Below are 13,853 nucleotides of genomic sequence, written 5' to 3' on the forward strand. Positions count from 1 at the left end.
AGAAAGCTTAGGTAAATAAAAGCTTTTCCTTGATGTTTAAAAGCCTTGTGATCTGAAACAGAATGATTGATATTAATATACAGCCTCTGGCAAGGAATAATATCAGTTCTGTGGAAGCTGCCCTTGCCCTCTGATGATTTTCTCCTCAATGCATACATTTAGCACGGCCACTCCGAGCAGAGAAGACCCAAACACTGTGCACATGGCAGATTATGCAGAAGGACTGAATTACTTACCTTCAGTGACTCTGTTTGTGAACCCAGTCCCTTAGTACAAAGCTCCATGACCGAATACGAACAAAAAGTGTCTCTCACTTTGTACTGACTCACAGCAAGAAGCCACAGAGCAGGATTGGTCTCCAGTTCTGAGGGAGGAATCAAAATTGACTGGTGTCCTGAATAAACGCTGTAAAGATACAAGATTTGTTAACACGTGCTAAATGCTTGTGCCTGCAGATGTTTACAAGCTGTGTGGCACTAAAACATAAAGATTATCAAAATGTGCATTGATCCATGGCAATGTCTTACAGTTCTCTACAGGTCCAGTAGTTTAACTTCAAGGGCCAAATTCTGCCTTTTGCTGTACATTTGGAATCTATGAGGATACAAAGAGGAATGCAGGCTCCTGCTCCTAAAACACTACGTTACTCAAAGTGCCAATGTGCGTTGCTGTTAGAACTTGACTGAAGAGAGCAAAATAGCTAGGTTATTGATGGTGCTAATAAACTCTATTATAATATCAACAAAAATTATGTGTTGCTGACAAATAATTAAGATTGAGTAATTACCATTTTAAGATACCTTGATTAAAAGAGTTCTTGATTACTTAACATGGAAATAACCTCTCTCCTGCTGAGGCAAGCAAGCGGTTTGCAACCATTTTCAGGGATGTAAATCTGGCCCCACTTCAACAATACTTGGGGCTTTACATTTCTGATGTGAAAGTTTTATGAACTTTCAAAAACCAAATATTCTACATCTTTTGTTTTTTGGATACCCAGGAAGCACAAGTATTGAGAAAGATACTCACTAGGGTCCCTGAAGGAAGTAATTATGTCAGAGCTAATTCCTTGCCACCCAAGACTTTTCCCCAGGGAAAATGTATTCCCAAACTGATGTCTTTATTTTCTGTGGGTCCTATGCTGTTCACTCATCTCAAGACAGACAGATTTACCATCACTTTTACAGTCTCCATCACATCTTAATCTGTGATTTGTAGATATTTCAGATCAGAACAGTCATAGCATAAACCTCCCAAATCATAGAAGTTCTGAAAAAAGACCATAAAGCCCCAGAGATTTATGATGCACAGGAGAGAAATTCATTTGTCAGATGAAAAACTGAAATGCCAGCTTGGTAAAGTAAAGCTGATGCTTTCAAATCCAAGTGCCCTAGGTAAGACACCAAATGGATCTTTATTTTCAGGAATGTGAGCATCTCCATCACATTTGATATTAGGAAGAAAAGAAGATACACACCTGGCAATTTTTGAAGATGTGCTGCTCACACAGTTTCCATCCTTGGTGAATGAGTGCCTCCTACCCCCCACAACTGAGATCAGAGTGCTTGCAAAAGTTGTGCAATTGGGAACAATATGCGTGTGACCTGTATGTCTTTATGTGGTATGGTAAAGTCCAGCCACAAAGGCAGTTAATAAACCAAATAGTTTCGGTCTGCTTTGGAGTAGGAGCCAGCGGATGTCATGGAATATGTATGAAATACAGTTCAAATAATTTCATTTATCATGCGGTAAAATTTTATTTTGTCCACGTTTGCTTGCCCACATTTGCGCCACTCTTGGTGATTCATAAGCTGTGACTTGCCACGAAGAGACGTGTTCTCAGATACAGTTAACATAACCACTACAGCACTCGATGGTCAAATGAAGCATTATGCTTTCATGTTGCTTTTATGGATTCAGAATAAAGTATGGCTGAACCAAGAGTATGCGCTTCAAAAGTGTGTGAAAAGAGATGTTGGCAAAGCTACCAAAGCCTGAAAGGAGTACGTCCTGAGTTCAGCTGACAGATCAAACCCAGCAAGGGAGTAGTAACAGATTTTACTATAAATATTACTTCACTCTTTCTTTCTCAGCCAGTTCCATTAAGTTTTTCAGATTTGCCTTCAAACCCTTCCGCCTGTCCCTGAACTCTTCTAGTTAATGTGACCACTATCAGGAGAAAAAAAATTCTGCACAATCAGGAACAGGCTGCCAAGGGTCAAATATTGTATGATTCAGAACTGCATTAAGGTCCCGTAAGTGCCACTTATTCACCCGGGCAGAACATCCCCAAATAAGAACAGAATCAGAACAAACTGTATCTCTGTACTGAAAAGTGCCCACACAAACTAACGGAGGAGAACACTTGTTACCTGGAGTAGAAGAATGGAACATTGACTCCAAGTGCACCTTACCAGAGGATAGTCCAAAATTTGGGAATACAAATTCACAACTAGGACAAATCTTCCCTCCTCAGCAACACTAATGAGAGAGGGTGAACTGTCTCCCCCTCTTGATCAACTTATGCTAAACAAGAAACAAAGAAACATGTTTTTGTTCTCCCTCATGATCCCACCAAAAGCCATGCAACAAAGCATGAGGGAACCTGGATTTGGATGGGAATAACCCCATCTTCTTGAGATTGAGGGAAACAAACACACTTATGATCAGACCAGGCAACAGCACACTTTTACCAGAAATTTCACTCTGATTAGAGTTTGGGGTTTTTTTGTGTTTTTTTTTTTTTTTTTTTTTTTTTTTTTTTCTGATTTATTAGATAAATGAAGATACTGCTAGTGCCTTTTCTGAGTTTTATAATCCCTCAGAAATACTGAGTAGTTTAGAATGGAAATGCAGAGCAGCAGGAAATATGGAGCAGGAGGGAAACTTTGTATTGTGCTGAAGCTCAGATGTGTGCTGTTCTTGCCTACAGTGCATAAACCTACAGAAAGACAATACCATGCCTGGAAATTTGATTACCAACACAGCCTTTGCCGACATAGCTGTGGTTTAATAAGCCATGTGCATCATCTGATTTGCTAGAGTAGTTGGTGGAGCTAGGAGAGGAACTACAAAGACACATTTCTGGGGGGAACGTGCCAGTTCCACAGCTGAACCGGTTAATGCAGCACCTGGCCACCATGATGTCAGCCACCACTTGGCTCGCCTTCCTGAATTAATCTCAGAAACGCTGAGCAGGTTTTGTGAATCACTCCAAGCAACAAAACATTCCTGGAAGCCTCAGTTCCTTGTGAATGTTCAGACTTTATGCCTCCACATTAACCCCAAAGAAGCTGTATGTCACCAGTGCTTCTGCGGAGAGAAGCTGAGAAATAGAAGATACTCCCTTGTACGGCTGGTTGAAATGCTTCTACCACTCTGGTGATTTCAAATCGCTGTGAAATGTTACAGGGTGTTGGCTTAGCATGGAAACAACAATTGAGCAGAGTGCTTGAACAGACTGCAGTTGTGGAAGGATGCTTTGGAGGATGCTGGATAAAGCTGTATACGGTCCCAAACGTACAAAAACTTTTGTCAACTTAACCTCTGTGTAATTCTAGGTAAGGTGGAGATGATGTATGTCAGGTACATCTAGATATGAAACATTCTAGGTGTGGTAAAGCTAATCCTGAAAATGCATAAAGGAACAAATAGTGCTATCTCACCTTTATAAAAGAAGACAGCGATCAAGGGATGATTGAGCTGTTGGCTTTGCTAGTCTCATACTGGAAACAAAACAATTGTGGTGAATGCTGTGGCATCGGGGGGATCAGGTGGGATATTAAGAAAAGTTGGTGGTTTAAATATAAATTCTGGAAGCTAAAATTACCATTCTGAAATTGAAACAGTACACAAGGTATTGGAGTTGGAGCAATTTTAAAATTTAGTTATGTAAATATTGGGAAGGAACTGAAACAAGATCCTTTCTTCCACTTCTGTAGAAATCTGTTGCCACAAAAGTGACTTTCTCCTGATATAAGCCTTGTAACAGCAGTAGGCACAGTGTAGAACTGCAGAGACTGTCTGACAGTTCTGGACATCCCTGTCATTTTTAGGAGTAGGCAAAAAAAGAAAACAAAAAAGGAGACTGACTTCAGAGCACCCCTGCACCTGTATCTGGGCATTTTTACATTTGTAAAAATGACTTTTGAGATGCAAACGCCAAGTGAAATGCTGAAGTAGCTGAGGTGGGAGACCCCCGGTTAGAAATGCTGTCTTTCTTCAGAGGACTACAAAGCAATCTGGAGGGAAAAAAGGATTAAGGTGGTGGACAAAGCCCTGGATTTTGGCCGTAAGTGAAAAGCCCTGTCTGCCTGCACTGAGCAAGGGCTGCCCAAGGACAGGAATACTCCAGGTAAACACACCAGAATGTATTTTGGTACAATGGTGCCATCTGATCACAGCTCTGGTTCCACCGCCTGGCAGGCTGTTCTGGCAGCATACGGCAATGCCTGGAAGGACATCTTGGCACTTACCTGTTCCACTGAATCAAAGATTTACCCCATGTTGTGCTAAGGCAGATTAACAATAAACTCTGAGGTTTTAATTTATAGTCCCAGAAATTTTAGCAGTGCAATAAATGCTGACAAACGGCAACTGCAATTTGGAATTGCATTCTGGCAGGCTGCTAACACACTGCTGCCCTCACTTCTGGTGTCCTTCTGAGGTGGCACTAGCTGCTTTGCTACTTGACTGCAGGAGGCAGGTAGGTGCTGTCGGGTCTTTTAAGTATACGCATTTAGTTTCTGCATTTCTATGGGTGATATTTTGCTCTTGGTGATGAGGGACAGCAATGGGTATTTGGCATTTGGTTGGGCCCAAAATAATTGAGTTGTTTGCACATAACTTAAAGTCTGTGAAGGGAGTCAGCACGCTAAGGGAATCTCAACAGGATTGAGCAAGAGCCTTCACAATCATCTGGACCAGAGCTGGTAGAAAGGATAAAACAGGCCACAGGGAAGACTGTTGGGACATATGTTTCACCTAAATATCATAGGGCTTGGGCTAATGTGAATCTTCAGTTCTCCTGAAGACCTGGGCACTTTTGGAGAACTACAAAGATGAAAAAGAGCATTCCCAACCTGGCATACAGTGCACTACGAGCACTGCTGCACACGGTGAGCACATAACCAGTCAGTTCTGGAGACGCAGAAATATCTCACAAAGTTCAACCAACAACCGATATAGAGCACAAGGGATCATTGTGCAGAGCATGCAGATCTTCCAGGAATGGAAAAGACATCAGCCATAAATCTTGGTAGGTTTTAAGTGCTGAGAGCAGGTCTGGACTTTACAGGGAACCAATGAGAGTGGTGCCATAACCCAGCACCCTGCTTTAACTCGAGCTCTGGTGTAGGGACTCTAATCAGACAAGTGTATGCCTTTGGTTAATGCCAAAATGCCTGTACTGCCTGCTGGGACCATGCAGTTTGCCCTGACTGAGAGCTAGATGTGACTTGAACTTCTAGCTATGAGCATTTCTTCAAAAGACTTAAACCTCCCCTTTCTAGAGGAATGTTTCAGCAAACTCTAACCTTTAATGGATGGTTTTTAACATGGTTCTAGATTGTTACTGGGCATTTCTGAACTGGTGTGTAACATCCCTGGGAAGTGTGTTGCTGACTGCTCCTGAGCATCCCACACATGATCCAGCAGCATCAGGGGTGGAAATCATACGAACTCGAAATTATTTGGGGTGCTTAGCATCAACATGAAGACCCTTTATTCTAATACTTCAAAGCAGGCAACCAAACCAAGCAAGCAAGTTTTAAAATTTTGGACACTGTTTCGATTTTGTTTTGGGGGGAAAAAAAAAAAAAAAGAGAGAAAAGGAGAAAGAGAGAGAGAGAGCACAATCTTGCTCTGAACTAATGAAGTTTTCCATAGACCTTTTCCTAAGGTGCCCTTGCCTAATGCCCCCAAAAGTCTGAAAACAAAACTCACTATCTGAAATTAATTGGATATTATAAACATTGGATATATTAATTGGATACATTGGAAACATTAATTGGATATTATAAATAGCAATGTCATTTCTATTGGTACTGGCATTCAAGTCATCCTAAGGTAGGCAAAGGTTAAACGTTTGGGTTCATACATGTTTAACCTTTGCCTACCTTAGGATGACTCAAATGCCAGTACCAATAGAAATGACATTGCTGTTTATAATATCCAATTAAATGTGGTTCATTACAGTACTCTAAATATTTATTAGCTCAGACTCAGGCCCTGCCTTAGCAGCACATTCCCTGCCCCAGCTACTCACCCATGTTAGTGCCTTCAGTCAGCTACAGAGCCAGCAGAGTTAATCTGTTGTACTCATGTATTGAGATAACTCAGGGCTTTCAGTTGCCCTTGAACCTTCTAGATTTAAGGCAGCTTCAATATTGCCAAGTGGGAAAAATGCAAATTGCCTCTTCCAGAAATTGCCACTGGCCATGGGAAACTGGCACATTTTTTGTGTGCAGCACTGCTACATTCTGCCTGAACTGCTTGTGCACTGTGCAAAAGATACAAGAGAGCTGGCTATGTCCATATCCTGCATTTCCCATGCTAGGATTGTTCTTTTCTGATGTGGCATTTGATCTTCTTTACCTAGCCCTGCCTTTAATTTGTTATAGATGGGCTAGAAATTGGGTGAAATGCTCGTGCCTGGCAGATATCTTCAAGTCAACCTAACAGTAATTAATGATTCTAGCACACTACATTTTTGTAAACTGCAGTTGTCATGCTAATGCTGTGATTCCTTCCATACATCTTGCACAACTCGCCCTGTTTGCTTAACAAGAAACCCCACGGTCTCCTGCTGTACAAGCTATGCAACAGCACCACTGGGTGCTTCTGGCTACGGAATAGAGACAGCGGGAGTAGAACAGGAGGAAGCCACTTCATCACACCTTATCTGGAAAACTTTCCTAGGACAATTACACAGCATTCACCATATTTATTAGGTGGCCACTGTGGACTGGAAAATCCAGCTTCTCTGGTCCTGTTTGAGTTTTACTGACTTGCACTATTTTAATCACAGATTCTGAGAATTACTAATATATAATTTATTTTAAATCATCGATTTTGTTAACTTTAATTTCTACAGGGACAATTTTATCTTTCAATGATAGAAGTAGAACTATAATATGGATAAAATTGAGGGAAAATTCTTAGTGTACTGCATCACTTATCAACTATCAATTAAGAAAATCCTCACTAATGAACTGTAGAACTTTCTGTTCTGCCCCACAGTGATCAGTATTAAGATAGGGCCATATTAATTTCAGGAAGCATTTTTGAACAGTGGGATTTAGCATCATTTGTTTTTAAACTGGAGGACACTTTCAACTTGCCTTTTTTTTTTTTAAAGAACATGACGCACTTTAAAATGTAATGCAATTCAAGGCAGAACACTCTGATCACCCTCTCATTATTAAAGAGAAAAATGCAAAAATAATACATTTTTATTGAGCAATCAGTAGCAAACTGTTACAATTAAAGAAGTTTTGGATTTATGAACTCACATGGGGCTGATGACTGCTGCCACACCACGGAGGTGTTGTTCTATGACAAAGGTTCCAAGGAAACCCTGCTGGAGCATGCAGCCAGTTTAGAGGGAATGTGATAAATCCTATTTTTTTCATGTATTGCTCTGCTTTGCAAGGTTTCTTTTCTTTATTATTTTATACCCTTTAGGCCATAAAATAATAAATGAATTAAATAATAATAATAAAAAAACCTTTGCAAAGCTATGCAATATACTCCAGACTTACCAAAGGTCTGGCTCCATGCTCTAGCAGCTTTCCTAAGTAGCTTTGACCACATAGATTGGTGCACTCTGGGGCACCACAGTGGAGCAGGCCAGAACAATGTTTAAGCACCTAAAACGGGGATAAAAGGTTAGTTTTTCTTCCCTTGCTCACTCAATGCCTCCTTTACTCTAGTTAATAAAGGGATTCAAACATACTTGTTATTTTAACTGCACTCTGTACAGGGGGTTGCTTTCTCTTCCTGCTGGGTTCCTAAAACAAAGACTTCCTATTTAACTCTCAAAACTCTACAGCTGATAAAAATTTGAAAATCTAACTTCACTTTCATGTGCCATTAGAACTATTAATTTGGCTAATGGGGCTGGTGACAGACAACCCTATCTTTCCAGAAGAATCCTCTGAGGTAGAGTCTGGGCTGGAAAATGTTGGCAAGTATTTTGGCATACTAAACTACAAAGAGTAAAATGCAAAGTTGCAAAGTTTTAAGTTGTAAAGAGCAAGATTCTAATAAGCTCCAGGATGTATTTTTTGCTATTACAGAACACATCAAATACTCCTCGTTTCTAAAATAGTAATGAAATGGAAATTAAGTTTGTAAGTGGAATTAATGAAGCTGTATCTGATGTCAGCTTTCTCTAAATGACAGTTGCAATTCAAGCAGCCTGCAATCTTCCTGGTTTTATAGGGACAGATATCAGTGACAAAGAAGAGACTGACAATGGTTCACAAGATTAAAGAGTTGTTGTCCTGATCACAGTTCCTTCAGCTTTGTCTTTTTCCTTCTTTACTTTGAAAATGGTATAAAATTTTCTACTTTATAGAGGCGTACAGACTGATTCTCCCAGTGGTCTGCTGCCTTGTTCAATTGCCAATCATAAACAATCTTCTGCAACAGGCCGAACATTATCAGTATTGGGAAGAATCTAAGGGCAGAAAATGCATACTTGTTCCAAATATGATTTTGGAATAAATAGAAATGTGTGTATCAGGGAGGCTCATGGGCACCATAAAATACCTGTTTTTTGGACACGTCAAAATTTATCGCTATTCTGTGCATCTATAATGCACAGAATAGATAAATCTTACATAGAAGTTATTCTTGTATGCCCCATGTTCTACATTACCTGATACAGAAATAAACTCTTTAGCTGAATTTTCTCTACAGTCCTTCCCTGGTCCTACCTTGCTGAATATATCACAGCAGATTTAGCTTAGCCAATGAATTTGACTACCCACCAGAGCAAAGGCTGTACAGTGTTGACACATAAGTCTATATAATAAATATGCAGCTGACTTAAAAATATCAATATTTTTTAAAAAATTACAGAGTGATTTAATTAAAATTTCAACATTGCTGAAATGTTTCCTGAGTTTTCTGTTATAGAGCTAAGACATTGAAATAACACTTTTTCAAAACAAAACAAAAAAATATTAGGGCAAGCACAACCTAAATAGAAATACTGATCAAGAATGAATAGGATAATACTGTTAATCTTTGGCCCATTTCATATTTAATAAAAAATATTTTAAAAGGTAAGGGGAAAAATAGGCCAATAGACTGCTTTTAAATGAACAATACTTGCTGAATACAAATTGCTGCAACAGTTTTTCTCTAATGTTTCCTTCATGTATTTACTAAATCGGTAAAATGTTTATCCAGAGATGCAGCATCTTTATTGCCCCTGGCTTATCTTAATTTCAGTAACTAAAACCAGCACTACTGCTAATACCAAAGGGCTTTCCATAAAGAGAGTACAGATGCTGGATTGCTTTGACTCTAATATGTCTTCATAAAAATGTGCTCCATTAACTTTCCCATAGCTCTTCCCCTTTGCCTCAAACCAGCTATCTTAAAAAAAAAAAATCAGAAGAATAAGCACAAAAAAAAAAATCGATGGAACTGCTTTCAGTGTTGAACTGTAACTTCCCTGGAGTATAAAGATTGACACAATTGTTAAATTTCTAAACTTCCTATTAATAGAAAAGCTGATTCACATTTCACTAGAAATGTTATTTTTTGTTGGTAATGTTTTTTTTTTGTTTGTTTGTTTTTGTTTTTTTTGTTTTTTTTTTTTTTTCTGATAGCTTAGCTACTGCCATAGAAGTATCCTTCTGTAACAAAACATACTTCCATGTCTCTGCAAAAATCACATCCATATGTCCCACAACTGAGAAAAGTCCCCAATATTCACTTGTACTTTCAGATTAAAAAATAAAAAAGAGGAAACCAAGAAACTGCTTCCTCAGAATAATCATGGTAGAGTGCTGCCTTCATCAAGTAAAACCTAGCCAGACTCTGCATATACAGCAGTAAAACTGCAGACGTTCAATGAAAAGCCGTGATGATGCTCTGCACTCATAGTCCTTAAGTACCTATGGCCATGTTTTGAGCAACCTGGTCTAGTGGAAGGTGTCCCTGCCCATGGCAGGAGGGTTGGAATTCAATGGTTCTTAGGGTCCCTTCCAATCCAAACCATTCTATGAGTCTACATCCTACTGAAAGCAAGTGTCCGCTCCATACAGCATTCTCCATATAGCTTCTGGCAATACCAATTGCCTGTGTTAGTCCCAGAGGTCCTACCTGTTTCTCCCATCCTGTTTGTTGTGCTGTAGTACAATAGAAGTGATATTTTAAAATGCTGAGGAGAAATCTCACCTGCAGAGGCACCAGAGGACAAACCCAAGTCCACAGTACGGGTCCAGACAGATAGCGACTTCTCTGGAGGGATAAAGCTCACACTGCAGCTTAATAGAACGACAAAAGGCACTAGTGGCTGCATGAGACATCTGAAAGACAACAGCAAAGTAATTAAAATGATCAACTATGTCATTGTGAAGGCTCATTCCCAAACTGCGCCAAGTGTTTAAATCAGTTACAGGATAAGAAAACAAATAAATATTGACTTTGTGCTCAGCGTAAATACACATGTAATTTATATTAAGGAAACACAATTTTCCTTCAAAAGGGCATCCAAATAGCCATGAAAGGGAAGGGGAGACAGAAAGAATGATAAGTTTGAATTGATTTAGGGAGAAAGCTGTGAGTGTTTTAAAGACGTGCTCCAAGCTGTATGCAAAGCTAATGATAATGAGCTAAACTTTCTGAAGAACAAAGGAATGAATGACTGCAGGATATGAATCTAATTTGAAGTAGTTTGTTGATCTTCAGTAACATATTTCAAAGTACGTACTACTTTATATAATAAAGAAAATTGTCAATATACTTCTTAAATTACAGAGGATTTTGTGTGCAAAATGGTACTAAGGACCTAATCATTCAGCCACAGGGATCCCCAAAAAACTTTGTAAACATGCTGAAAATGTCTTTATGTTAAGCAGCTCCTAGCTGATAAACATTTTTTTTGTTTATTTTATTTTATTTTATTTTATTTTATTTTAAATCTTGGTAAGGAAGCTCTCAGAAGAAAGTAGAAACAAAAAAGAAATGATGAAAAATATGTTTTTTCCATTTTTTTTAAGTCATTTTAATTCTTCTTACTGACAACACGTAAATACAGCTGTATCAGGATATTTCCCACAAACTCACCCATCCTGACTTAGATGTTCTAACTATAGTGAGAACACAATCACTTCTTTTAATCTGTGTCCTCTCTGCTAATAACAAGAAAGATATCTGTATTAGAAAGACAGTCTGAGTAGGATTTAACTCATCTAACCTTTGCTGTCTGCCACATATTGGCCTTGTTGCCTTAAATATGATTAAATAAATATGATTGCCTTAAATATGATTATAGTCAGTGGAGGGGAACAAGCACCTGATGTAACATTTATTTGATCCTCAGTAAACAGGTAGAGCTCTAGAAGTGATTTTTTTCTCCACTATGAATTCCATAACTGAAGCTGAACATGTTCCAAGTCATACATAAAGACCAGCTCAAAACATGTGTCCACACTATGAAAGACTTCAGTTTGAAGAGTTTAATCCTTCTCTAGCTGAATCAAGACCATTTTTTTTCCATATGGGATTACCAAGCTCTGCTGGACAAGAACCAGTGTTATTCTGTGAATTTTGACACTTTACTGGGTTCAAGCTAGTGAAAAAGTTGAGAGTAAATCGAAGTGTAATTTACTACTTCTGAAGTGTCTATGAAACATTTATCAACATTGCAGAAGCCATTTAAGTTCTTCAGCCATTGTTTTTAATTGATCACTGCTGCATTTTGACAAGCCTTGTGGCCTCTGATGATCCATTTACACTAATTAATCACTAGAGGTGATCTAGTAGATGGTACTATCTACATTGACCTGCTGAGATAGTGATCTGGAGGCTATGTGACCCAGATACCTGAAGCTAATTAAAAATTCCATTAGTGATTTATCTGGATTTTCCTTTAGCCACATTAAGTAAAGGTTCTTTGCCTCGCCCTGGCTTTGACTATCTTTGAAGCTCTCCAAGTACTAACTTTGCATAATTAGTAGTCATTTCTACAAGTCTGATAAGGTGGAATTCAGACCTGATTTAATATGGATGAGCGTGTCTCAATCATTTAAGGCTTCCTGTAGAGGAAATGAAGACTCGTTCAACATTCACCCCATTCAAAAATAGATGTTTCAAATAAGCCAGAGGAATTACACCTTAGAAGTCCCTGCTTCTCTCTGTTGATTATTGTGGAGCCCTCTGACTAGTCCACATCTAGTAGGCATGTAGCTCATCACCTGAAGTTAGATGATACGTATCTCCTAGGAGTGTCTGACTGGTAACCATAAGCCAGCTCAGTCATTCAGCCACTAGTCAACCTTGGGCAGGTCATTTCACCATGTTGTGCTTCAAGTTCTTCATCTGAGAATTGGTTAAATGATGCTTTATTTGTTTATAAAGTGTGCTAATAGCTTCTGAAAATAGATGGATGATGTCAAAGAGGATGAGGAATTCAATATAAGCTGTGAGTGCGATACTTCAGGAAAATTGCTGAAGTCCTTGGACATGCAACAGGTAGGAGCAAGGAAGTAACAGCTAAAAATAAGAGGGTGATTTTACCTCTGCCTGTGCATTGCTTAAACCAATATTGGAATAATACGTGTGTTATGAGCTGGAAAAATCACCTTTGAATCACACTGTGGCTAGAGTGTTGGAATATAGGCCAGAATAGAGATTTAAAGAGCTCAACATGCCTAAGTTTATCAAACAAATCTATGAAGAAACACTTTGCTGATTACACTAGTATTATACCAGGTAAGTATACCAGAAACATTAGCAGTTCCCTTAATCACATGAAGAAAATAATATTGAAAACCAATGGCAAGCAGTTGAGTTACAGGAGCAAACAATAAATGGGCACTGGGACAGGTAGAAGAGGATTAACCGAGTCTCATTTCCTTCATAAAATGGAAAGAACAGATGCTTCTTTGAAAAGAATGCTCCAGGCAGACAGGTTACTAGGCTATCTGTGTGTGTATCAGAGGAGGAGAGGGGCTAAACTCACTGCATTCAGGACACCGGTATGGAATAGCTTATTTAATGTTAATGCAATCAAATAATGACTGCAAGGGAAGTAGCAATTCAATTTCTACTAGCAAAAATCAATAGAATTTACAAATAAAGAGCAATGCATCACCTGCCAGCTAGGCGTGAGAGCAGGAATGACAACTTTAGCAAGAAGCCCCTACCTTTACCCCCGCTAGCATTCCAGTTGTGGAGACACTGAAGTCTAGGTAAGCAAGTGTTTCAGGGTTAGAAGGTTTGTAGATCTGTGCAGGCCGCTTCTTTGGCAAGTCGTCTAGTGAAAACAAAGCAAGAACACGTGAATATTACTCCAGTGACAGATAGACTTCTGAACACTTAACAAACATAATAACAAATGAAGACAAAGCAGTCCCCTAGCCTTGGTATTTACCTGTATCTAGTACTGGAGGCCACGTTCTGACATCCACTGCTGCTGCTGCCTCTCTCGACCGTAACAATTTACATATTAATTGTGTAGTCATTAAGCAGGCAGAGCGGCTCACCTAGGAATTCAACAAACAAATAACACAATGGGATACTGATTAATTCTCCTGTGAAAATGAGCAAGACCATGGTTTGCTTTATGCCAGAACAGGACACAGGTAAATTAGTCTTACGTTTTCTAATCAGGA

At 39.1% G+C, this 13,853-nt stretch overlaps 1 protein-coding gene across 8 annotated transcripts in view; it reads right to left on the bottom strand.

Moving 5' to 3' along the window:
• DIP2C (disco interacting protein 2 homolog C) overlaps positions 1 to 13,853 on the bottom strand; it is a 311,029-nt gene that overhangs the window by 39,085 nt on the left and 258,091 nt on the right. For all 8 annotated transcript variants that reach the window (XM_084511374.1, XM_084511375.1, XM_084511373.1 and 5 more), the window contains 4 exons: positions 13,613 to 13,724; positions 13,386 to 13,495; positions 10,414 to 10,544; positions 237 to 405 (listed from right to left, as the gene is read on the bottom strand). In XM_084511374.1, the coding sequence (XP_084367500.1) occupies positions 237 to 405; positions 10,414 to 10,544; positions 13,386 to 13,495; positions 13,613 to 13,724 (522 nt within the window). The remainder of the gene's footprint in view (positions 1 to 236; positions 406 to 10,413; positions 10,545 to 13,385; positions 13,496 to 13,612; positions 13,725 to 13,853) is intronic.

Source organism: Aythya ferina (genome assembly GCF_964211825.1).
Source record: "Aythya ferina genome assembly, chromosome: 2".
In the NCBI taxonomy this organism is placed as follows: Eukaryota; Metazoa; Chordata; class Aves; order Anseriformes; family Anatidae; genus Aythya; species Aythya ferina.